The sequence below is a fragment of the Carcharodon carcharias genome, chromosome 18, assembly GCF_017639515.1.
Source record: "Carcharodon carcharias isolate sCarCar2 chromosome 18, sCarCar2.pri, whole genome shotgun sequence".
Taxonomy (NCBI): Eukaryota; Metazoa; Chordata; class Chondrichthyes; order Lamniformes; family Lamnidae; genus Carcharodon; species Carcharodon carcharias.
The window spans coordinates 50,407,291-50,433,301 of NC_054484.1; the positions used below are offsets into that span (position 1 = coordinate 50,407,291).

The 26,011-nt window shown below is 42.3% G+C and overlaps 1 protein-coding gene across 1 annotated transcript in view; it reads left to right on the plus strand.

Moving 5' to 3' along the window:
• LOC121290451 (superoxide dismutase [Cu-Zn]-like) overlaps positions 1-26,011 on the plus strand; it is a 57,116-nt gene continuing 31,105 nt past the window's right edge. Inside the window, exons 1-2 of the mRNA XM_041210888.1 lie at positions 1-72; positions 1,602-1,698. Coding sequence (XP_041066822.1) covers positions 1-72; positions 1,602-1,698 — 169 coding nt within the window. The remainder of the gene's footprint in view (positions 73-1,601; positions 1,699-26,011) is intronic.

A 26,011-nucleotide genomic window follows, 5' to 3' on the forward strand; every position in this document is an offset into this window, starting at 1 on the left:
ATGGAGGTTACGAAGGCCATTTGCGTCCTGAAGGGTCCCGGTTCCGTCACTGGAACAATTCGTTTGAAAGCAGTCGTGAGTGATATTTATTTTAAACTTGAACCAATAATAACTTTGGTTTTCGAGGCCAGGTGACGGTTGGATGGAGCAGGCACGTGCTTCGCGTTTGAATGAAGCACCTGTTGATGGCGGAACAAATGTCAAGTTCTGATTAATAAATCCGTGTGTCCGGCTTTTAATCAAAATATTCATTTTCCTCCTCCTGGATCCGGTTCTTGAGTTAATGGTGCTGAATGTTGAATATGAAAAAATAGCAAATAATTGCTTAAGATGCTACCATGTGCGGGAGCTTTGCATTTATTTAACGTGGTGGCACCAAATATATTGTTCTCCTGGTCCGGAATAGGGCAGTTTCCTCAATGAAAGAGAAAACTGGTGGGTGGGGGTGGGGTTGGGGGTGGCCGGTTGAGTGTGAAGGAAACCATTTAAAGGTTGTGAAGAGCCCGGTATTAGTGGCGGAGCTGTGTTGTGTTCAGCGAGAATATGTGTGTGTGGAGGTCTGTTTGGAGTCTGTGTGCACATCTGTTACTCCAAACAGATGCCCGCGCACACATACCAACAAACGCGTGCATACCCACACACTCCAACAGATGAGCACATACAAACACAGATTCCAAACAGGCGCCTGCACACACACGCACAAAGACTCCAAACAGATGCACGTGCACACACTCCAAACAGACACACAGGTGTACGTGTGCACACGCAGGCTCCAAACACACATGCACATACACAGACTCCAAACAGAAACGTGCATACACACATGCTCCAAACAGACATGCACACACACAGATTCCAAACAGATGTGCGCACATACACATCTGTGTGCGTGTCTGGCGCCTGTGTTTGCACATGTGGAGTCTGTGTGTGCACGTGTCAGTTTGGGGTCGCTGTGCGCGTGGGTCTGTGCATAGTGGTTGCGATGTATGCGTGGGTCTATGCAGAGTGGGTGTGGTGTGTGCGTGGGTCTGGGCAGAGTGGGTGTAGTGCATGTGCCCACATCTGCTTGGAGTTGTGTGTGTGTCTGATAATTTTCTAAATTTTGTTTTACTCTTGCCGGCAGCATTACTGTAGTTATTTTGATGGGAACTGTCGTTAACTTTTTTGCTGAAATCCTTGGTGTCTTTCATTCTTGGGATTTAATTACTGAAAAATTTGCATTTGTAAATGTTTATTCTTTAAAAAATAAATAGACAACATGCTTGGAATAGGGCCTTGATCAGCCAATGTAAGAAAGGACAGTTCAAACATCCAGTGACACCCACCTTATCTGTAGTGCATTCTAACCCAAACCCTAATCACTGTGGCAAGCAGCATTGACGCTGTAGGTTAAGCCACTTCGTGTTATGTTTCGGGTGTGCATCCTTCTTCAGAACTGGTGGTTTGATGAAGCAAGGACATCTAAAATGTTATAATCTGCCTTGTCTCCCTGCACATTTTCAATTTTTTTAGTGTTCCAACATTTATCTTTTTAAAATATTTGTTAATCCTTGAGCCGGAAGAAGTACACCTAACGACTTTCATATGTACTTATCTTGTAGGAAGGTGGACATTCAACTTCTGTAGCAGGAGAAATTTCCGGATTGACTCCTGGAAAACATGGGTTTCATGTGCACACATTTGGAGACATTTCTAAGGGTATGTATAGTTACTTGTCATGTTGATAGTTAAAGGAACATGGGAAAAAGTATTTGGCCAGAAATTGCGAGGAAAGCATTTGCAAAATATCCAGCTCTGCAGGGTAAAAAATGTCATGAGATCCTCTGCAGAGCTGGCTGAATTGTGCCATTCCTCCATTAGCCTCACCAAAGTCGTTAAAGATTCCCCAGTGAACTTAATGGCGATCGCGAAATTGATGGGTTTACAACATTATAAAATTTTCCTACAGCAGTCTTTTGGGATTGATAATTAATGCTGTAAATTTATTGTCCCGTCATAATACTCAACATTTGGAGGCCAAAAAGGGATGGATGAAGTTATGGAGTCTCACTTCAGCAGATAGTGAATTGTTACTGGAGGCTTTCTATTCTATTTGTGTGTCTCGACAGTTTGTTTGTGCCAGCCTTGCCATCTGCATTCCTGTTTGTATTATAAGGCAATAATATTTGGAGTTGAAAGCTTTATGATTCTCAGAAGATGGTCTTTCAATCAAATGTAAATTAAACAGATCTATTTCATAAAGTAACATTTAGTAATTTGCGACACAATGTGCTTATTTTTCAATCTTTCTATAAGTACATGATGCAGTATTGGTTTCTTTAGGATTTCTACCATGCTATCCTCTTCCTTTACCGTAAGTACTGACACAAAGTAATTAATCAATGTCTCCACCATTTTCTTATTTTATTTATAATATTACTGTTGTTCATTTCCAAGGGGTTCACAATACTCCTGACCACCCTCTTTTTCCTAACATAATTGTAAAACATTTTGCATTGATTTTGATATTCTTTGTAAGTTTCTTCTCATATTCCCTTGTTGTAGCTTGAACTATTTGTTTTGTCACTCTTTATTGTTCTTTGTAACTCTCCCATTTGTCTGCAATGTTTTGCATTTTTGCATGCTTTTTCCTTTTGTTTGATGTTGTCCCATCCACGGCTGTTTTTGGCAAATAGAGCTCTTGCCGAAAACTATTTTATGACCTCTCACTGTGTTAGTCCTAGGACATGTTGTTGCAAAGAATATCCTGAAGTCACTCAAGAAATTTGCTACCTTTCTGACTTGAGCTAGTCTGCTTATCCAAATCTATATGAAAATTTAAATTTCCCAATTAAGACCTCTCTGCCCTTCTACATGCTTGTCTAATCTCTGCATTTACGTATTCTGCCATTTCACAGCTGCCTTTAGGGGGCCTATATGCAACTCCTAAAACAGTTTAAATTCAGTTTACCACTTGCAACTTCTCCTCCAAGTGACACACCATCCAGACTTGGAACTATATTACTGCTCCTTCACTGTTGCTGGGTTAAAATCCTGGAACTCCCTTCCTAACAGGACTGTTGTGTACCTACACCACATGGACTGCATTGGTTCAAGAAGGCAGCTTGCCACCACCTTAAGGGCAATTAATGATGTGTGAGTCTGCCCTCATTTGACTCCAGTCTTATCCATCTAATCATAGCCGAGAATGGCCTGCAATGGCTCCTGGCCCCATCTTATTTCTTATCTACATATAACCCCTTGGCCATATCATCTGAAAAACAACATTGGGTTCCACATATGTGGTGACGACGCCCAGTTCTACCTCACCACCAGCTTGCTTGGCCTTTCCATTGCTTGATTTGTCATGCTGATTGTCTGACATACAATCTTGGATGAGCATAAATTTCCTTCAACTAAATATTAAGACGGTGCCATTGTCTTCAGGCCCCCCCCCATAAGTTTTGTTCCCTAGCCACTGACTCCATTCCGCAGCTTGCTTACTGTCTGAAACTGAACCATTTGCAACCTTGGCATCTATGAGGAATTTTTGACTACATACCCACTCCATTGCTCAAACAACTTACTTCCATTTCTGTAACATTGTGTGTCTGTGACCCTGCCTGAGCTCATCTGATCCTGAAACCCTCACTCCCTTTGTTACCTCTAGACATGACTCCCCATGCTGTCCTGGTTGACCTCCCACCTTTCATTCTCCACAAACTTGAACTCAACCATCGCTCAGCTACTCATGTCCTACAAAGTCACCCATCACCTCTGTTCTTGCCGACTTACATTTTTATTCGTTTGTGGGTGATGAACATCACTTGCAAAGTCAGTACTTATTTCACATCCTTAATTGCCCTTGAGAAGTTGGAGGCGAGCTGCCTTCTTGAACCACTGCAGTCCATTTGGTGTAGGTATACAACAGTCCTGTTGGGAAGGGAGTTCCAGGGTTTTAATCCAGCAGTGAAGGAACAGTAATATAGTTCCAAGTCTGGATGGTGTGTCACTTGGAGGGGATGTTGCAAGTGGTGGAGTTCCCATGCATCTACCCCCATTTTACTTCTAGGTGGTAGGGGTCATGGCTTTAAAAACTGCTGTCAAAGGAGGCTTGGTGAATTTTTGTATATGGTACACACTGCTGTCACTGTGTGCCTGTCATGGAGGGATTGAATGTTTAATGTGTTGAATGAGGTGACAATCAAGCAGGATGCTTAGTCCTGGATAGTGTAGAGCTTATTGAATTTTGTTAGAGCTGTAGTCATCTAGTTAAGAGAGGAATATTCCATCACACTCCCGACTTGTGCCTTGTAGATGGTGGACAGGCTTTAGGAAGTGAGAAGTAAGGAGATGAGTTACTTGCCATAGAATTCCCAGACTCTGACCTACTTTTGTAGCCACAGTATTTATATGGCTGGTATAGTTCGGTTTCTGGTCACTGATCCCCACAAACAACCCCACCTCTGATCTTATGTTGGTCAGAAGGTCACTGATGAAGTAATTGTAGATGTTTGGGCCTAGAGCAATACTCTGAGAAACTACTGCAAATGCCCTACTGCTGAGATGATTGACCTCCAACAACCACAGTCATCTTCCTTTATGCTGGGAATAACACATTGAAGGTGCTTTGCACAGATTTCCACTGACTTCAATGTTGCTAAGGCTCCTTCGTGCCACACTAAGTCAAATGCTACCTTGATGTCAAAGACAGTCACTTTTGCTTAACTCCTTGAATTCAACTTTTTGGTCCATGTTTTGCCTGGAACTGAGTGCTCGTGGCGGAACCCAATCTGAGCGTTGATGAGCAGGTTATTGCTGAATAAGTGTCGCTTGATCGTGATGTCAATGACACCTTCCATCACTTTGCTGATGAGGGAGGACTGGTGGGGCGGTAATTTGTCACATTGAATTTGTCCTGCCTTTTGTGGACAGGATACGCCTATGCAATTTTTCATCTTGTTGAGTAGATGCCAGTGTTGTAACTGCACTGGAACAGCTTGGCTAAGAGCATGGCTAGTTCAGGAGCCCAAGTCTTCCATCCTAAAGCCAGGATGTTCTTGGGGGCCGGTAGCCTTTGCTGTGTCCATATCAAGTGATATGAATCAAATAGGCTGAAGACTAGTATCTGTGATGTTGGGGACTTCAGCAGGAAGCCAAGCTGAACCATCCACGAATCACTTCTGACTGAAGATGGTTGCAAATGCTTCAGCCTTTGCACTGACCAGTCCCAAATAAGAACCTTAAACATAAACAAAGCCATTATATAAGTATGAGGTGAGAGCTAAGGCTGAGTAGATAAAAAAACGAAAAGCTTTGGTGATAAATAAACAGTACGGAACATTTAAAGAAACAATTCAAAATGTTCAACAAAAGTACATTCTGTTAGAAAAGCAAAAGCTCAGGAGTAAAGTTCTATGCCTGGCTTACTTGGAAAGCTAAGGGTAGTATTAGATCAAAAGAAGCCGTTTACAATGTTGCAAAAAAAATGTGGTGAGCCTGTGGATTGTAAGTGTTTTTAAAATCAACAAAGGGCCATCAAAGTGTCGATTTTAAAAGTTTTTAAAACAAGAGAGTAAATGAGCCAGGAACATGAAAACAGATTTTGAGAGCTTTTACAAGTATGTACAAAGGAGGAGAGTAGCTAAAGTAAATGTTGGTTCCTTAGAGGCAGAGATAGGAGAAACTATCATGGAGAATGAGGAAATAGCAGAGACATCAAACAAATATTGTGTGTCTGTCTTCACAGTAGAAGACACAAAATACATATACCAGAAATAGAGGGGAACCAGGGGGCTAATAAGAGTGAGCAAATTAAGGTAATTAATAACAGCAGAGAAAAATTATTGGAAAAACTTAAGGGTCTAAAATCCAACAAAATCCCCAGACCTGATGGCCTTCATCCTAGGGTTCTAAAAGAGCTAACTGCAGAGATATTGGATGTGCTGATTATTATTTTACAAAATTCCCTAGATTCTAGTTGACTGGACATTGTATCTGTATGGTCAGACAAAGGTGAAATGGTGTTACAAAAGGAAATGGTATTTGAAAAATTTATTATTTTTTTGAAGATGTAATAAGCAAAAAGGACACATTATTTGTAGTAAACCAGGAGTTCGAAAATGCTTTTAATAATGTGCCACACAAACTGGTACACAACATAAGGGCTCATTGAGTTGGGATTAATACATTAGCATGGTTAGAGGATTTGTTAAAGGACAGGAAGCAAAGAGCAGGGATAGAGAGATCTTTTCAATTTGGCGGGCTGTGACTAGTGAGGTGTCACAAGGATCAGCACTGGCGCTTTAGCTATTTACAAAGAGAAACCAAAAGTAATGTATCTAAGTACGCTATGACACAAGAACTCAATGGGGATGTTAAGCTATGAGGAGGACACGAAGAGGCTGCAAAGAAATTTAGCCAGGTTAAATGAATGGGTAACAAGGTGGCAGATGGATGATAATGTCGGGAAGTATGAGGTTATCCACTGTAATAGTGAGAATAGAAAATCTGAATATTTTTAAAAGGTGTGAAATTTGCAAATGTGAATGTTCAGAGGGACTTGAATGTAATTGTACAAGGAACACAAACTTAGCATGCATGTACAACAAGCAATTAGATAGGCAAATGACATTTTGGGCTTTATTGCAAAGTTATGGGAGAACAAAAATAAGAAAATCTTACTACAATTATATGGGGTTTTGGTGAGACCACATCTGAAGTATTGCGCAGTTTTGATCTTCACGTCTAAGGAAGGATATACTTGTAATAAAAACAGAAAATGCTGGAAAAACTCAGCAGGTCTGGCAGCATCTGTGGAGAGAGAATCAGAGTTAACGTTTCAAGTCTGAATGACTCTTTAGCTCGAAGTGTTAACTCTGTTTCTCTCTCCACAGATGCTGCCAGACCTGCTGAGTTTTTCCAGCATTTTCTGTTTTTATTTCAGATTTACAGCATCCACAGTATTTTGCTTTTATCTAAGGATATACTTGTTTTGGAGGAGATTGGTTCCTGGGGTGAAAGGGTTGTTCTATGATGGGCCGAGTAAATTGGGTCTTTACACTCTCGAGCTTAGAAGAATGAAGTGATCTAATTAAAACTTACACAATTCTGAAAGGGCTTGACAAGGTAGAGACCGAGAGGTTGTTTCCCCTGGTAGGAAATCTCAAAGGGGGCACAATTTCAGGATAAAATCATTTAGGACTGAGATGAGGAAACATTTCTGCATTTAAAGGTTGTGAATCTTTGGAATTCTCTACCCCAGAGGGTTGAATATATTTAAGACTGAGATAGACAGATTTTTGGACTGTCAGGGAATTGAGGGCTATGGGGAGCAAGCAGGAAATCGAAGTTGAGACAGAAGATCAGCCATGATCTTATTGAATAATGGAAGAGGCTTGAGGGTTCATATGGTCTATTCCTCCTCCTATTTCTTATGTTCTCCTGTGTTGGGCTTCATCATTTATTGAGGATTTGGATGATTTTGGAGCTTCCTCCACCACCATTCACAACTTGATGTGGCAGGACTAGAAATTTAAAAAAATAAATAAATACTAGAAATGAAAACAAGAATTTGTTGCTTTACCCTGTGGCTTTCCTGTAGAAACGTAAATTTAACTTTTAGTGATATATAATACAGCTTTGATCTGATCTGTTGCTTATGGGATCATTTAGCTCTGTCTGTAGCATTCTGCTTACACTGTTTAGCATGCACACAGTCCTATGTTGTAGCTTCATCAGATTGGCACCTCAATTTTATGTCTGCTTGGTCCTTCCCCTACACTCCAACCTTGGTTCGCTTAGGTCCCCTGGCTTAATGTTAATAATAGAGTGAGGGATATGCTGGGCCATGGATTTTGCTTTATTACAGTGCTGTTGCTGATGGCCCACGGCACCTCATTGCTGAGTTTTGAACTGTTAGATGTGTTGAATCTATTCCATTTTAACACATTGGAGGGTGGAAGAAAATAGTGCTTTTGTCTGCACAAGGACAGTGGTAGTCACTCCTAACAATATTGTCATGTGTAGAGGCACCTGTGACAGGTAGACTGATAGGGGATGTAATCAAGTAGGATTTTTCCTCTTGTTGGTTCTCACACCACCTGGCATAGATCCAGTTTTATTTCCTTACATAGCTGTGTCAAAGTTTGCTCTATAACGCTTCTCTAAAACACCTTGGATCATTTTATTATGTTAAAGGCTCTATATAAATACAAGTTGTTGTTGTCTCTAACCTCCTCAAACCCTACAACTCTGAGAGATCAATGGGCTCCTCCAATTCTGGCCTCTTGCGCATTCTTGATTTTAATCGTCCCTTCAGGTGCCTGGATCATAGATTCTGTAGTTCCCTCCCTAAGTCCCCTTAAAGCCTACTTTTTGCCAAGCTCTTAGTTACCTGTCCAGATATCTCTTTATATGGCGTAGTGTCAAATTTTGTTTGATAATGTTCCTTTTGAAGTATCTTGGGATGTTTTATCATGTTAAGGTGCCATGTAAATGCAAGTTGTTCTACAAAATATATGGAAAAACAAGATGTGCTGTGAAAGCCCCACTAGTTTCTTCCATTGTACTGCAGCCCAAATGATTTTGTAGCTCCAGAGTAATTGAATGGAAATAATTCCCATGACACATCTGTCTCATCAAATTTGTCCATAGCAGCTAAAAACTCTCAAGTATGCAAGGCTTAGATCTAACTTTTAACTCTGCCCTTTTTTTCTCATTTTGGACAACCCATTTTTGGGGAGCAAATTTTTAGTTTATGGATTGTAGATTTTTTGTTATAACTTACACACTGACATGAGTGGAAAAAATGAAATGGGGGGGGTTGTGAAAACAGTATGATGGAATTATTTGAGGAATTATTTGGTTTATTATGTGGTAGCGATGGCTGAATTAACAAACAAATTGATTTGTGAGATTTATGGTACCTGTTTATTGTTGTTATGAAGTGTAACTGTCTGGGTCCGATGCAGTGGAGTTTCTAATCAGGATAGAGAACTTAATAGTGGTTATTGAAGTCAACCATGATTCTTTCTCACAGACATGCACCATTTTAGAGGTATGATGTTTTACAGTTGTCACACAAAGCTGAGGTACATCTTGGACTTTTAAAATACTAGTAGATCTCAGAAAGAGGAGGAAAGAACAAGAGAGTAAGAAAATGGTGAGTAGTTGTTTGAAACTCACTTATCCATTGGAAACAGTATGAATATTGTCAGGGTCCTGGAGATGTGAAACTTATGAAATTCTATTTGGTGGTAGAACAGTGTACCTGTGCCTTGGGGCACATTACACAAGTAGCTGCTCAATACTGGAAGCTCCTATAGAGTTGTCACTGGAGGCATATAATAGATCCAAATAAGGAGTACATAGCATTAAATTTCTAGTGTATGCTATTTTTGATTTCTGTACATAATATGCAGAATATGCTTAAAAAAACTTGCCTCTAGGTATGCTTCCAGTCAGTGCCTGTTGACATCCTGCTGTCAAATTTTTGTCACCCTTTTGGGCAGCATCTTGCCATTAGAGTTTCTGTGCCCAAATTTATAATTATTTCACCTATTTAAACTTAGAATTCTGCATATTCTGGCTTTTGGATTCCCAATATTCTCTTAAAATGCATTCTGAAATATGTTAGCCATCATTTTTCTTTAGTAACTAAAAATCCCAATGAGCAAAATAGGGTTTAAGCATTTTAGTGTAAAATATGTGTAGAACCAGTAAACCCTATAGTAATGATGGCATATACCATGAGGATGTGATTTATGCCAAATAATGATTTTTAATCCACCGGGTGGAAACATGAGTTGAACTTTTTAAAAACAGACTTTTGAAAACACAGGCTAAAGTGACTTGAACTCACAGCTAAGATAGCTATCTAATTTGCTTTACTGTACATTCCACATTCCAACCCCATTGAGATGGAGACAGCATGCCTTCAAAACACCATCGAAGACAATTACCTCGGAGGAATGTGAATGAATCATATTTCCTATTCCATTAGCACAATGCCGAGATATTCAACTGGTTAGACAAACCATCAAACCTAATCGCTTGAACAATGAGACTCTGGCTAAGAGAGGGATTTCCCAGTCCTGACCTAATCAAGTTACAGTTGGAATACATGATCATGTTTGAATTACTGGTTAGTTGGAGAAGGTGGTCACATGACAAGCCAATCCTTTGCATGTTTTAATAACACGTTTTTCAGCAGAACTGAGGGCAAGCAGCTGAGAAGCTGAGAGAGAACCTTCCTCTCTCTCTCTCTACTCAACTTGCAAGCTTTTGGGTCCTGTCTGCTATTGTCTGATTCTCACTCCAGTACAGCAGGGAGATTTTAAAGAAAGAACTCAGCTCCTCAGCTGTGTTGCCAGAAGAACTGATAGATCATCCACATGAAGTTTTAAACCACCTTGACACTGAAAGTAGAAGACCACCAAGTGAAAGGAGCAAGATCACCGAATTCAGCCTGAAGCCAGCTGAGTCACCAAACAACTGACTGTGAATTCCTTTTAACTTTTATAGCCTCTAATTTGACTAATATATCCTTTGCTACTCTAATTTGCATTTGGTTGTGTGTGAACTTCAAGTGTGTGTGTGTGTTTATGCGAAAGTTGATGTGTGTTTTATTATTTTACTTAGAGTGGTTTATGTATAATAAAGCCAACCTCTTTCTTTGTTAAGCTCAGGAAAAGCTGCCCTTTTTTATGATCACAGTGCGTAAACAGTTAAGTACTCACTGAATTAGCAAGTACAAACTTTGTAAAATAAAACTTTGGTGCGGTCAAATGAGGAGAGGTCAAAGAGAGGAGCCATTCGACCCCTCCTCATCTGGTTGTAATACTTGTGTGAAACTGCTTAAAAAAATGACTCATTCATGATTTGATGAAAAAACAACTGGTGTTCCTACAACCCTGCAAAAGTGTCAACCACACCATTAAAGTGTCAATAACAGAAGCTTTCAGCACTTCACACCTCTTAATCTTGTGCAAATAAACATCAAGACATTGACAAGAGAGATCACAAAAAATAACATTATGACCTTAAAGATGTCAATCAAGCAAAGTCAACAGATCTCTGCAGCTGTGTAAAAAAAGCTCTCACAGATTATCCTTTTATGAGTCTAGGCTTTCAACCAAGCATGCAGTTTGCATAAGTTGGCACAGAGGGGACATGGGAGACCTGGGTAAATCCTTGTGAACACACTTTTCAAAAGGTTTTGGGATCTGGACTCTTGAGATCCATAAACCACCAGCCATGGAGAAGCTGCCCTGACTCCACAAAAATTGCCGGGGGCTAGGAGCCAGTCAGGTTGGGAGTGCAGGGTGTGGGCTGCCTGCCCACAAACTTGTCCTGCACCAGCAAAAATTGGGGGCACCGGGAATGGGGGTGGGAATTCCAGAATCAGTTCCCACCCACTATTTTTTAAACAGCTCAGGAGTCCTTCCAGTTCCTCAGAAATCTGGGCTGCAGTCTCTGCTATAGGCTGAGCCTGACTTAATATATTTAGAGCTGTAGTGTTTTGAGCTGAATTTGGATTGTGTTGTGAATACATAGTTCATTGTTTATGTGTCTTAGAATTTAATTAGTTTTAGGCATTAAACTTGAACTGTAGAAAATGGGATAAATGCAATTAAAACAAGCTTGGAGCCTATTACACTTAAAAGGTTGGGGCCATGTTGCCTTAAGGAGTTAACACAAAGAAAGGTAAGGCAATTAAAGGCTGGGTTTTAGCGTTGACCAGAATACCTCAAGAATTGGTAGTTCAAAAGGTGGGCAATGCTTGTTCAATAAGGTCAGAAGAGCTATAAAACAGCAAGTGGGCTTACTTAGCTAAAGAGCTGAAATCTGTAAAGCTTACCCAAATGGCAGTCGAGAGGGATGTTTATGTTCTGGGAGACAGACCTAAATTAGTTTAAAACATTAAGCAAAGGTTGTAAAATCCACTTCCTTCGTCAGATCAAAGAAGAAGTTGTAAGTGAGGGAAAATTAACCTAAAGGTCAGTTTGAGGATAACCCGGAATATGAGGTACATTGTCATGGAGTTTGGTGGTGCTTAAAAGAGTTCTCTGGTTTCAATTTATCTGGGTTTTTTTGCTGAGAGTTTCAAGTTACAGTTTGGACCGGATGCAGTTTGCAGCTCACTGAGAGAAGTTAGCCAGAGTAAATGAAAACACCAAACTCTATTATTAACCACGTGGAATGCAGATGGTGCTTAATCTCAGATTGAATTTCGTGAGGGAACAGAAGCTGGAAAAATGCCTTGTTTCAAACTAGTGGTCCCTACAGAGTCTTGTGGCAAAGAAAGCAACAGGCAGATTAGCTTGGAAGTATTGAACAGTAACCAGAACAAACGACTGGGGCATCCACAGTCAGGAGATGGTAAATGAAAGTTTTACCTCTGAGGTTAGCTGGAATTGAGGAGAATTCTGGGTGGTTCCTACAGAAGTAAATAACTTTAAGATTGATATGTCTTATAAGAAATTTCTTTGGGGAAATAATAAGTAAACCTGAGTGCATAACATACATAGCTATAAACCATATTGTTAAGTTAATAGTACTTGTTTAATTTTTTTTACATACAATAAAGTTTGTGATTGTTTAAAAAAGTGAAATCTTGTGGCATAGTTCTATTGGTTAAAACAAGGCTTTGGAATTTGTCTTTAAATATTAATGGACCCTAACTGGATTTTAACAGTTATGTAATCAGAGTGTGTACAATGCACCAAATTTTCCACATCCATCAATAGTGTTCAGTCAATTTGCCTGAAGAAAAATTATTTGGTGGTTTTTGCTCAAAAGTTTTTAAAACTTGAAAAATCTAGAAGACAAATTTCAAAAGCGTTACTTGAGGTAAATTTCAGATTGAGTGTTTACAAAATAAGCATGTATAAGACAGAAGAATGACCGCTCAGCTTACATTTCTGTTGAACCTTTTGTTTGTAATCTATCAACTCTAGAAAAATGGATGTTAAATAGAGACTGAGGTCAGTGAGGAGCCAAGAAGGGCTGAGAGACTTGGGTCAGAGATGCTGGGTTAGAAAAAAGGATGCAAGAGAGAAATGGAGGTTGTGAAAGAGAAAGAAGCATCAGAGGAAAAAAAACAGGCATGCAGGGGATTGTGTAAAATATGCAGCAAAAATAGTTGGATCCAACTAATCCATGCCAATGTTTGTACTCCACTCGAGCTCCTCTCTTCTTTCTTTATCTAAATATCAGCATAACTGTCTATTCCTTTGTCCATCATATATTTATGTAGCCTCCACTTAAATACATCTATACTATTCACTTCAGTCACTAAGTGGTAGAGAGTTCTACAATCTCATCACTCTTTGGGTAAAGAAGTTTCTTCTGAATTTCCTATGTGATTTCTTGGTGACTATCTTATATTGATGGTGTTAGGAAATAGAGATAGTTTAAGTAAATTATATGTGTATTTGGGTGCGTTAAGAATAAGGCATATCTTTTAATTTATTTTGTTTTCTATTTGTGGGTTAAAAGTTGAAACCTGGGACCTATGTTCATTTTTGAGTGAAGATAGCAGGTCTAAAGCTCTGTTTGAATATCTGCATTTCTAATGAGATTTTTACGACTCTTGAAGGAGAGTTAAAGCCAAAAAGAGTAGAGAAGAAACACTGTGCTGTTGCCTAGCAACAGGGCTCCAGAGAGGAAGGCCCCACCCCCCTACACACCCAGAGAAAACTAAAGAAAAGCAGATTGAGTTCAGTTGGAACCAGTTATAGCAGAAACAGTTTCCAGAAATTAAAGGATGAAGTCCCCAATTCCAGGGGAGTGGAACAGGAAAGGTCCCAAGAGGACAGTCTAGTCAAAGGACAGAAATCCAGGAGAGGTTCTGTTCTGTGGAAGTGAAAATAAGGAGCAGAGAGGAAGGTTTAAGAAACGAAAGCAACAGGATGCAGATTTAAAGCATTATAGGTGTGCGAGAAATAAGAAGGTCCAAGGAGACAGCTGAAGGACTGTAATTCTTTACTATGGGCATATGAAGCCATAGTGTACCGTTAATGGCTGAGTCAGTGAGAGAGAGTGCGTGGAAGAAATCTTGAATGAACGTGGTGATCCAGGGGAGAGGAACATTGGAAAGAGAGTTCAAAGCTCTGGAAGTGGACCCTTGCACAGGGGCCTGAGAGAAAGTGTTGGTTTGGCAGAAGATTACAAAGCGAATTCTTGGAGATTGGCAATTGGAAACCCTAGTGTGAAAGATGGAGTTCAGTGAGACCGGTTGGCTTATGGTGTGACAAGTGGCTGGGGGAGTGTTGATGAGAGATCTGTTTAGGGTGGCATCTGTCACTTGGTTTCAGAGTGTGGTATGCCTGACCACAGGTCATCTATTGGTTTACATGGGCTGTGTATTTACTATGAAAATTAGAGTACAAGATAACTTTATAACTTGGATTATCCTTATAATCTGTATATCTGTAAAGCAATAGTTGTGGGTGAAGGGGTATTGTAATATAGTTCATCTTTCCTTGTTTAGTTAAAGTTTTATTCTTTTGTTAAAAGTTCATCAGCTGACTCCTATGACTGTTCAATAGTCACCCTCCATATAAACAAAAAAATAAAAGTTAGGATCTATCAAGCTGGATTCCAAGCTGGAATCAGGCTTGTTCAGCAGTAACATTAGCTGGGATCATGGCAATGACTTCTAGTTTTGTTCTTCCCACCAGAGAAAACTTTGGGCACGACGATGGTAACTCATTTAAAAATCATCCATTTAAGGTGGAATCGTCCCAGATTTGCACGAAGTGTGGTAGCAGGCGGGAGAAAGAACATTTTACCCGCTGGCCACAATGGTGGCTTTTCACGCTGTATCGTCCCAATCCCACCTCATTAATCATGCATTCCCAAGAAACAAGTCGTCTTGCTGGTGGGTGGACTCAGGTTTGCCCACCCGCCATCAATTCGCCGCTTCCTCATGTCGGGTGCCATATTTAAAGTGCAGCCACGCACGCGCACACCTTTCAGTGTTTCCAGCTCAGGACTGCTGCACAGAAGACATGGCCCTGAAAGGCAAAAATACTGCAGTCCCTGTTAGTGATGTGTCCCTTGAGCATCTTTTGGATGCTGTGGAGGCCCGCAGTGATGTCCTCTACCCTCGCTCTGGCTGCTGAAGGGGCAGCAACATTACCAGTCCAGCTTGGGAGGTGGTGGCAGCGGTGGTAAATGTCAATGCCCTGCACAAGAGGATAGCCACCCAGTGCCGCAAGAGGATGAATGATCTCCTCTGTTCTGCTAAGGTAAGTCACTCTTCCCATCACTCTCAACTCACACACTCTCAAAATCTCAACACACACTCACAAACCCATCACACATCCACAGGGATCTCACTCACTGCTAGTTCAAGGGACATAACCATTCACTCTCTCAAAAATATCTCCATTGTCTTCATCCCGTGCATAGCACCACTCTCCACCCACATATGCCAGGCATACTTAATCATCTGGCCTGGCAGGCATCCCGCTTATACTCTTTCCATCGATATTCATGCAGGACAAACTGGCACACAACAAGAAGGTGAGGTTGCAGACTAGTGGAGGAATGCCTAACATTAAGGTCCTAACAGATTTTGAAAATTGAGTCATCCAGCTGGCCGAAGATCTGGACAGTTCTTGTGCTGATGATAAGGTCGACAGTGCTCCACCAAGTGAAGATCCTGCAGTGCAACATCCATCAGACACCTGGCTGTGAGTGATGTGTCTTGTTTCACAGGCCACTGCCATGCACTAATTATCTCCCCTTGCTTTCGCAGGCACATCTGGGAAACAGCCATGGAGTCCATAACCCAGGGCCCCCAGTTAAGCCCCAAAGACACTTTGGAAGAAGAATCTGAAGGCACCCTCACTGAAGACCCATTACAATGTTCACCCACACCCTCCACCAGTGTAGACACACACACCTCGGTAGGACCTGGTTCTAGAGTAGCCTCGTGATCACAGTTTGGTGAGCACATCGCACTGTCTGATCCACAGCAGGCGGATGCAGGGACTTCCCATGTTTCCAGCACTCAGAGGACTGCTGGAGGCCAGAAATCTGCTGATTTCAAGTCAGATGACTAATCTCTGGACTTGGTCATATCTCAGTTGCTGGAGCTGCAAAGGCAAGCTTAGGAACATCAGAAAGGGATGTCCGCTGCATTCTTCAGATTGCAAGGCATGATGGAGGAGTCCATCCGCCTTCCAACTGAGGTGATAGTGCTGGCGTGCCAACGCACCGAGGTCAACAGTGGCAGGATGGCAGCTGCCATGGAGATCTTGGTCCAAGACATTGGTCCTGTGCTGCTGCATGTGCTGAACTCCATCGCTGATGCCATAGTTGGCCTACAGCAGTATCAGTGCGAGGGGGATGCGGGGCAGCTCAATCTCACTCCAGCTTCCCCTTAAGGAGTCAACTAAGTGCCCTCGGGCACCCATGGGGAGGAGAATCAGCAGGTGCACAGCCGAGATCTTCCACACAGGTGACTCTGGGAGCGTCCGACCCCTCTGTATCCCCTCTTCCTGTGACCTCAGCAGCTCCAGCTTTGTAGGCCGAGCCACTGCCACACAACAGGACCCCAAAAAGCAGGCCGGGGCCCTCCAGGTCTCATCCCTCCATAGGACTCCTGTCAAGGTCATCCCAGACAGGGCATAGCAGTCAGCAGGCTACCTCCAATTCTGCTGTGCATGTCAGTGGAGGACCAAGACATAGCGGCAGGGTTAGGAGGGTTAAGAAGATGTGATTGCACAGCCTGGGCATGGGTGTTAACCACTTGTACATAATGTTCACTATTGTAAATAAACTCCCAAGAATGTCTCCTTGCCTATAGCACTTTGTTCTGATGAGCAGTGTTCGTGTCACTCACATGTGAAACCTTGATCCCTGAACAAGATAAAGGCAGGTATCTTAGTCCAGGGTCTCTTTCCTGTGCTTTGCGTAGCCTTCAGCCCAAAGTGATGGCTTGGCTTCACACTCACTGGACACGTTAGTGATTCCTGCACCTCGATGGTGCTCGTCATTGCTGTGAGAATCTCATGGGCGGGTGTCACAGAATTCCATCATTCTCTCTCTGTGCTCTCAGCGCCTTTAATGTGGGGCTGGCCCCCATCTCGTCAGCATCTGTGACCAGTGATGCTGTGCTGAAGGGGTCAAGTGCTGAAAGCTGACAAAAGATCAGGTGCATTTAAAGTTTCACGGATGCATCTCCACGATATGACCCTGATCACAGTGCAAGCGAGCTGCCCTCGGCCAGACAGAAGTCAGACATTTACAGAGCTATGTGAAGACCTGTGGAGTGTCCTCACTGCATGTCGTCATCATCCTCATGGAATTGAGCGACTCTTAGGGCCTCCACTGCATCTCCATGACATGAGCCTTATCACAGAGGGTATGTGCACTGCCATCAGCCAGACTGAAGTCAACATTGACAGATGCAATGTGAGGAGCTGTGGTGTCTCCTCACTGCATGTAGTCATCATCCTCCATGAATCTAGCAGCTATGGGGACCAAGGACGCCTGCCTTGTCTGACAAGTGTGATGGGCTCATCGCCATTACCCTTGCCTTCAAGAACCTCCCTGCTCTCATCCCCATCAACATTCCCCTCATCAGAGATGTGCAGCTCCTCTAACTCCTCCTCAGCCAGCTCCTCGCTCTGTTGTAGCGCTAGGTTGTGAAGGGAGCAGCTGATGACAATGATGCATGACACCCTCTGTGGACTATATTGCAGGGCTCCCTAGACTGGTCCAGGCACCGGAACCTCAATTTCAGCATCCTGATGGTTTGCTCTACCAAGGTGCGAGTTGCAGCATGAGCCTCATTGTATCTTTGTTCTGCTGCCGTCTGAGGCTGCCACACAGGTTTCATCAGCCACATCTTCTGCGGGCAGCCCTTGTCTCCAAGGAGCTAACCTTGCAGCCTCTCCGGATCCTGGAAGATATCAGGGATCTGAGATCAACTGTGAATATAGGAGTCGTGGACATTTGCGCAGAACCATGCGTAGACTGGCAGGATCAGTTTGTGGAGGTCGCATACTAACAACATTTAGCGAGTGGAAACCCTTCTGGTTAATATAGCTGACTGATTGTTGCCACAGAGATCCAAGTGCCATGTGAGTGCGGTCGATTTCACCCTGCACCTGTGGAAAACCTGAGATCTGAGCAAATCCAAGCGCTCTTGCTTCCTGATCCCAGGCGAAATGCGCAAAGTTTTGTGGTTTCGCAAAGATGTCTTCTGTGATCTCATGGATGCATTTGTGCGTGGAGGCGTGCGATATCCCACAATGGTCATCTGTGGAGCTCTGAAAGGAGCCACTGATTTAAAAATATGGCTCCATGATCACTTTTATGGAAATTGGTATGTCCTCAAGGCACCAAATCCTGCAGCAGGTGGCAGATGTGATCTAGTTTCCTGGACATGCTCAGTCTTTGGTGACACTGGTTCTCGGTCATCTGTAGGAATGAAAGGCAACATCTATAAACCCTGGGTCTAGCTAGGTGCTGACCAGCAATGGCTTGCTGTGGCTCTACAGTGGTGTTTGCGGGAGCTCCAGCTGCCCCTTCTTCCTGAGAGTACTGCTTCTCCCTCTGCCCAGCCAAGTGCCTTCGTCACTCTCTTCTCCTTTATCTCTGTTCTCTGTAAGCCATAAGGCATACAACTAGGTTACCAGGCTCCATGCTCCTGATGTTGTACTCCTGCAGGATGAAAGAGAGAGACATGTGGATTAGCATGGGTGTTTTAAGAACCACTCTTGGTTCAGTCTGAAGGCCCCTTAATGCATCCCAGAGAGTGCTGGCGACCACTTGGATGGCCAGAGTTTAGTGCGCTGCATGGCTGCCCGAGGGCCTACCCAACTCTGCCCCACTCCACCTGACCGATTGGTGGCAGCTTCACCCACTGGACTGCATGCTGTATTCTCAGCTCAGGTGCAGGCATTCTAACCCACACTGCAAGGCTGTACTGTTAGCTTGAACCAAGTGAGAGACTGGTCCAAACCTGAATAATGACAAGGCTTCAACCTTAGGTCCAACAGGTGACCCTTGTGTGCGCTACACACGTTACTGTGCACTCACCTCCAAGTTCCCCTTGAAGTGCAGATTGCCAGGTGCATGCCTTATATATGCTGTTGTAAAACATGCTGACGTGCTTGGATGATCTGTCGGGGGATGATTCTGGCAAGCTGGGCATATAAGGATATGCAGATGTATCACATTGATGATCCCAATGTCCAGTGGAGGGAAACACAGCCTGTCATTGAAGGGCAGAGCAGATGATTGCAAACTGGCTTCACGATATTGTGAAACTGATTTTTGGCCTTTCCGCCATCTTGTCCGCTCACACCTGCCATGACACCTGACGCCAACAGGCATGGAAAATTCTGTCCTTAAGAGTTAAAATAACGCTTATTTCTCTGTGTCCACTCTATCAAAACCATTCAAAATTTTAAATATCTCTATTAGGTCACCCCTAAGCTTTTTATTTTCAAGAGAAAAGATACCCAAATTGTTCATTCTCTACTGATAGTTACACCCCTGAATTCCTGATATCATCCTTGTAAATATTTTTTGTATCCTCTCCAGTGCTTCTATATCCTCCTTATAAAATGGCGACCAGAATTGCACAGAGTGATCCAGGTGGGTCTGGCCAAGGTTTGATACAAATTTAACATAACTTATTTACCTTTCAATTCTATTGCTCTAGAAATAAATCAGAGTGCTGGGTTTGCATTTTCCAAGGCCTTTTCAACAGTGTTCCCTTTAAAATTTGGTTGTTCTGCTTGACCTATTTTTCTAGTGCGGTCTCCAAGTCTCCTTGCGTGACTGTGCAAAGAGATTATTTATTAGAGAGCAAGGCCTGGATGGTATCTTCTAGGCTGCTGTGCGGCCATGCACCATTACAGCTTATTAGGAATGTTGCTTGTTAATTAATGGTGCTACTTTTGATGATTTGCGTATTTCTCCTAGATACCTTTGCTCTTCTGCTCCATTGAGATTCTTATTTTCTCAGTAATAAGTAAACTCCTTATTTTTCTTGCCAAAATGTAATAGCTCATTTGCCTATGTTGCCCGACTGCAAGTTTGTTATATCTTTTGTAATTTGTTGCTGCCCACCCCCCCTCCACAATATTGACAATCTTGCCCTCCCCCACACTCCTTATTTGCTGGAATTGTGTTTTTGATTTTAAAGTGTACATCATTAATATAAATCAGGAAGGACATTGTTCATAGCACTGATGCTTGTGGAACACTGTTTTTCTACTTTCTACTACTAAGTAACTATTCTTGACCCCAACTCTCTGCTTTCTGTGTTGAAACCAAGTAGCTATCCATTCTGCTACTTTCCCCCGACTCTGCATTCTCTGATCTTATTCATTAGTCTATTATGTGATACCTCATTGAAGACATTTTGAAAATCTAGATACACTACATCAAATGCATTATCCTTATCTACTCTATATTACCTCCAGAAAAAAAGTTGGCCAAGCAATAATTTTCTCCTTTGAAATTCATGCTACCCATTAATTATAATAATTTTTGTTTCTAGATGTTCTCCTGCTCTCTTCTTTAGTCGGGGGATCTGGATTTAATGCAGCCCATTGTGGCGTGAAACATTGGTGGCTGGGACCACTTAATTGTGGGACAAGACACCTGGCAGTGGGAAAATCTCCCAGAATTAAGTTGGAGGCAGGAATGGGCCCATGGGGGAAACTCGGCCGCTTGCTGCGAGTTGTCAATTAGGCTCATTAATGAGCCAATTGACACCTATTATCCCTTAGCCCACCAGAATTTAATGGTGGCTCAGGGATCAAATTCAAGCAGCACAGCTTTCCCATGCTTCCAGAAGGCCGCCAGGCAAACCATGTCAGTTTTGCCTGTGGTTTGGGGAGTGTCATCTGTCAATTGAGGGACCTGGCATCAGAAGGAGAATGGCCACCAAAAGCCTCCAGCCCCCCTGCTTCCCTCCTATCCAGTGACCCCCCCCATCCCCATCCTGCTCTCACACCTTTGCCCTGGGATCCCCCGTTGATCCTTGGCTTCTGGTAGCCACATTGTTGGCAGCTGCTGTCTCTCTTGGTGGAGCTGACAGCAGTAAGGAGATTGGCAGATCTTGGAGGGTGGGATTTTTGCACCGAAGTCCTCAATTATGGGGAAAGCCCAACTGTGGCCACTTGATTCCATTGGGCCTAAAACGCTGTAACCTGCAAGACTACGGACTGGGTGCTGGAAGATGTGATTAGAATGGGCAGCTAGTTTTTTATTCTTTATTTTTCAGCCAGCACAGATATGGCTGAATGGCCTCTTTCTGTGCCATAACTTTTCTATGGTTCTACCTGTCCTGTTCCCTGGTAAATAGTGAAGCAAAATAATCATTTAATTTTGTTACCATTTCTCTATCTTTGCTTGTGATGTTATCTTGTCCATCATTAAATGGCCCTATTCTCACCATGTTAGGAGGTCTTGTGGCACAGTTGGTAGTGTCCTTGCCTCTGAACTGGAAGCCCCTGATTCAAGTCCCACTCCAGGACTTAATGACCAAGGGGGTTGCGTTCATAACACAGCCAAACAGGTTGAGCATCAACCTGCGAATCCTAACATTTGCCAATGGCAGGTATGAAGAACGGGAGAGATTCCTAGTCAGCCATGTGATGGAAGGAAAGTTGGAGCATCTATCATCATTATTCATTGTTCCAGAGTAGAACATGCATGTAAAAATGTTTGCTGCCACAGCAACTCTGACTCTTTGGGGGTCCAGTTGGCTAAGTTGGCTGGATAGCCGATGTGGATCAAATTGGTGTGAACAGCACAGAGTTTGATCCACTGTTCTGGCAGGGGTGAATTCAGGACGTGCCTTCTTGCCTTGGTGGAGGCCATAGTGCTGTAGGTTGGACCTGCCTTCAGGCAGAGAACTGAAGAAGAATTCTCATCGTGCCTTTACTTTTTTATTTATGTGCCTGTAAAATATTTTACTAATTTATGTTCCTTGATAATTTAATTTCACAGTTCCTGTTTACTCTCAATCTTTTTTTGGTCTTCTCTTCAAATTTTATCTTATTCTCCCTTGTCATACAAACATATGAACATATGGACGAACATACTAATTAGAAGCAGGAGAAAGCCACTCAGCCCCTCGAGTCTGCTCCGCCATTCAATAAGATCATGGCTGATCTGATTGTAACCTCAACCTCACATTCCTGCCTACCCTCATAACCTTTCACCCCCTTGCTCATCAAGAATTTGTCTAGCTCTGCCTTAAAAATATTCAAAGACTCTGCTTCCATCGCCTTTTGAGGAAGAGAACTCCAAAGACTCACGTCCCTCAGAGAAAAAAATTCTCTTCATCTCTGTCTTAAATGGGGGACACCTTATCTTTCAACAGTGACCCCTAGTTCTAGATTCTCCCACAAGAGGAAACATTCTCACCACACCCACCCTGTCAAGACCCCTCAGAGTCTTAAAAGTTTCAATCAAGTCGCCTCTTACTCTTCTAAACTCCAGTGGATTCAAGCCTAACCTGTCCAACTCTTCCTCATGAGACAACCCAGCATTCCTGGTATTAGTCTAGTAAGCCTTCCCTGAACTGCTTCTAATGTATTTATATTTTTCCTTAAATAAGACGACCAGTAATGTACACAGTACTCCAGGTGTGATCTCACTAGTGCCCTGTACAACTGAAGAATAACCTCCCTACTTTTGTAATCAATTCCCCTCACAATTAATGATAACATTCTATTAGTTTTCCTAATTATTTGCTGTACCTGTTCTGATTCATGCGCTAGGACACCCAGATCCCTCTGAATCTCAGAGGTCTGCAATCTCTCACCATTTAGATAATAAGCTTCTGTTTTTAATTTTCCTGCCAAAATGGACAATTTCACATTTGCCCACATTACACCTCCATTTGCCAGATCTTTGCCCACTCGCTAAACCTATGTTCCTTTGTAGCCTCCTTATGTCCTCTTCACAATTTACCTTCCTACCTATCTTTGTGTCATCAGCAAATTTAACAAACATTCCTTCAGTCCCTTCATCCAAGTCATTTATGTAAATTGTAAAATGTTGAGGGCCCAGCACTGAACCCTGTGGCACACCACTCATCACATCCTACCAACCAGAAAAATAGCCATTTATGTCAACGCAGTGCTTTGTGTTAGCCAGCCAATCTTCTATCCATGCTAATATGCTACCCCTACACCATGAGCTTTTATTTTCCGCAATAACCTTTGATGAGGCACTTTATCAAATGCCTACTAGAAATTTAAGTACAGTACATCCACCGGTTCTTTATCCACAGCACATATGACTCATTCAAAGAACTCTAATAAATTGGTTAAACATGATTTCCTTTTCACAAAACCATGTTGACTCTGCCTGATTGCCTTGAACTTTTCTAAAGATGCTATAACATCTTTAATAATAGCTTCCAACATTTTCCCTATCACAGATGTTAGGCTTACTGACCTGCAGTTTCCTGTTTTCTGTCTCCCTCCCTTTTTGAATAAAGGAGTTACATTTGCTGTTTTCCAATATAATGGAACCTTCCACGAATCTAGGGAATTTTGGAAAATTAAAACCAATGCATCAACTATCTCACTAGTCACTTCTTTCAAGATCTTAGGATGAAGTCCATCCAGACCTGGGAATTGGTCAGCCCACAGCCCAACAATTTATTCAATACCATTCCCCTGGTGATTGTAATTTTCCAGAGGTCTTCCCTCTCTTCCATTTTCTGATTTACGGTTAATTTTGGGATTTTACTTGTATGCTCTATAGTGAAGACAAAGCAAACTACTTGTTTAATTCATTTGCCATCTCCCTACTTTCCATTATCACTTCCCCAGATGCACTTTCTATAGGACAAACACTCACTTTAATTCTTTTCTTATTTAAATATATATAGAAACTCTTACGTACCACCTTTATATTTCCAGCTAGTTTTCTCTTTCCCTCCTTATTAATCTTTTAATCATGCTTTGCTGTTCTTTATATTTTGTCTAATCTTTTGACCTGCTACCCTTCTTTGTGCAATTATATGCTTTTCATTTAAGCTGATACTGTATTTAAATTTGTTAGTTAACCACGGAAGGTGGGCCTTCCTCTTGGAAGTTTTCTTTGTTATTGGATTGTATTTCTTCTGTGTATTCTGAAATATCCCCTTAAATGTCTGTCACTGAACCACTATTGACCTATCCCTTAACCTCTTTTGCCAGTTCACTTTAGCTTGATCATCTTTCATGCCTTCATAATTGCCCGTATTTACGTTTAAAATACTAGTCTTGGACGCACTTTTTTCTCCCTCAAAATGAACGTAAAATTCAATCATAGCATGTTTGCTGCTACCTAGCGGTGTCTTCACAGTGAGGTTATGAATTAATCCTATCTCATTGCTCAATACCAGTATAGCCTGCTCTCTGGTTTGCTCCAGAACATGCTGTTCTAAGAAACTATCCCAAAAACATTTTATGAACTTCACATCTATGCTACCTTTGCCCATCTGATTTTTCCAGTCTGTGTAGATTAAAATCCCATGATTATTGTTGTACCTTTCTGACATTATCTCTTTTTTTATACTCTGTATAGTTACAATTAGGGTGCCTGTACGCCGCTCCCACACATCACTTCTTGCCTTTATCATTTCTCATCTCAACCCAAACTGCTTCTACTTCCTGAACTTAGGTCATCCTCTCTAATGTGCTAATATGATCATTAATTAACAGAACCACCCCTCCACCTTTTCCCAAATTCCTGCCCTTCCTAAATGTCATGTACCCTTCAATATTCGGTTCCCAATCAATGTCATCCTGTAGCCATGTCTCTGTAATGGCTATCAGATCATACTTATTTCCATTTGCGCTATCGGTTCATCTGTTTTGTTTTGAATGCTATGTGCTCTCTTTCCCTTCCTGCCACAGTCTGTTTATCATTTCCCATATTAATACCTGTCTCTCTTGCCTTGTCTCGACTCTTTGGGTTACCACATTTTTCCAAATTTGATCTCTTACCCTCACTATTCAGTTTAAACCTCTCTCTACTCCCCTAGTTATGCAGCTTGCGAGGTCACCAGCCCTAGCACGATTCAAGTGTAGACTGTCGCAACGGTACGATCCAGCTTTCCCCAATATTGGTGCCAGTGCTCGACGAACCGGAACCTACTTCTCCAACACCAGTCTTTGAGCCACGCATTCGTTTCTCTAACCTTATTTGTCCTATGCCAATTTGCACATGGCTTAGGTAATAATCCAGAAATGATTACTTTTGATGTTCTGCTTCTTAATTTGGTGCCTAGCTTCTCATACTGACTATGCAGAACCTCCTTCCTCATCCTGTCTATGTTGTTGTTGCCTACATAGATCACAGCCATGGGATCCTCCCCCTCTGACTGCAAGTTCCTTTCCAGCCCTGAGCAAGTGTCCTGAATTCTAGCAACAGACAGGCAACATAGCCGTCTGGACGCTTGCTCCTTGCTACAGAGAACATGTCAATCCCCCTTACTATACTGTCCCCTACCACCACTACATTGCTTTGTGTTCCCCCGGTTGAATGGCTTCCTGTACCTCAGTGCTATGGTCAGTCAGCTCATCCACCCTGCAGCCCCCACTGTCACCCAAATAAGCTGAAAGAACCCAAACCTGTTGGACAATTGCAGAGGCTGACATTCCTGCCCTCTGGGCCATCTTACCTGCCTTAGTTATGGTCACACCCTCCTGTAGCTAACCACCTTCCAAGTCAGATGATCCAATCCTAATGGGTATGACTGCCTCCTGGTACAAAACGTCCAGGTAACTTTCCCCCTCCCTGATGTGTCGCAGTGTCTGCAGCTCAGCCTCCAGCTCAGTGACCCTGAGCCGAAGCTCCTCAAGCTGCAGACACTTATTGCAGACGTGCTTGCCCTGGATAACACTGGTATCCAGGAGCTCCCACATGCCTCAGCCATGGCATCACCTGTCCTACCATAATTACATGCTTTAATTAATTACATAATTATTTTATTCAATTATTTATTTTCTTTTATATATTAATGTTATCACTAATTCCTGTACTATTTTAA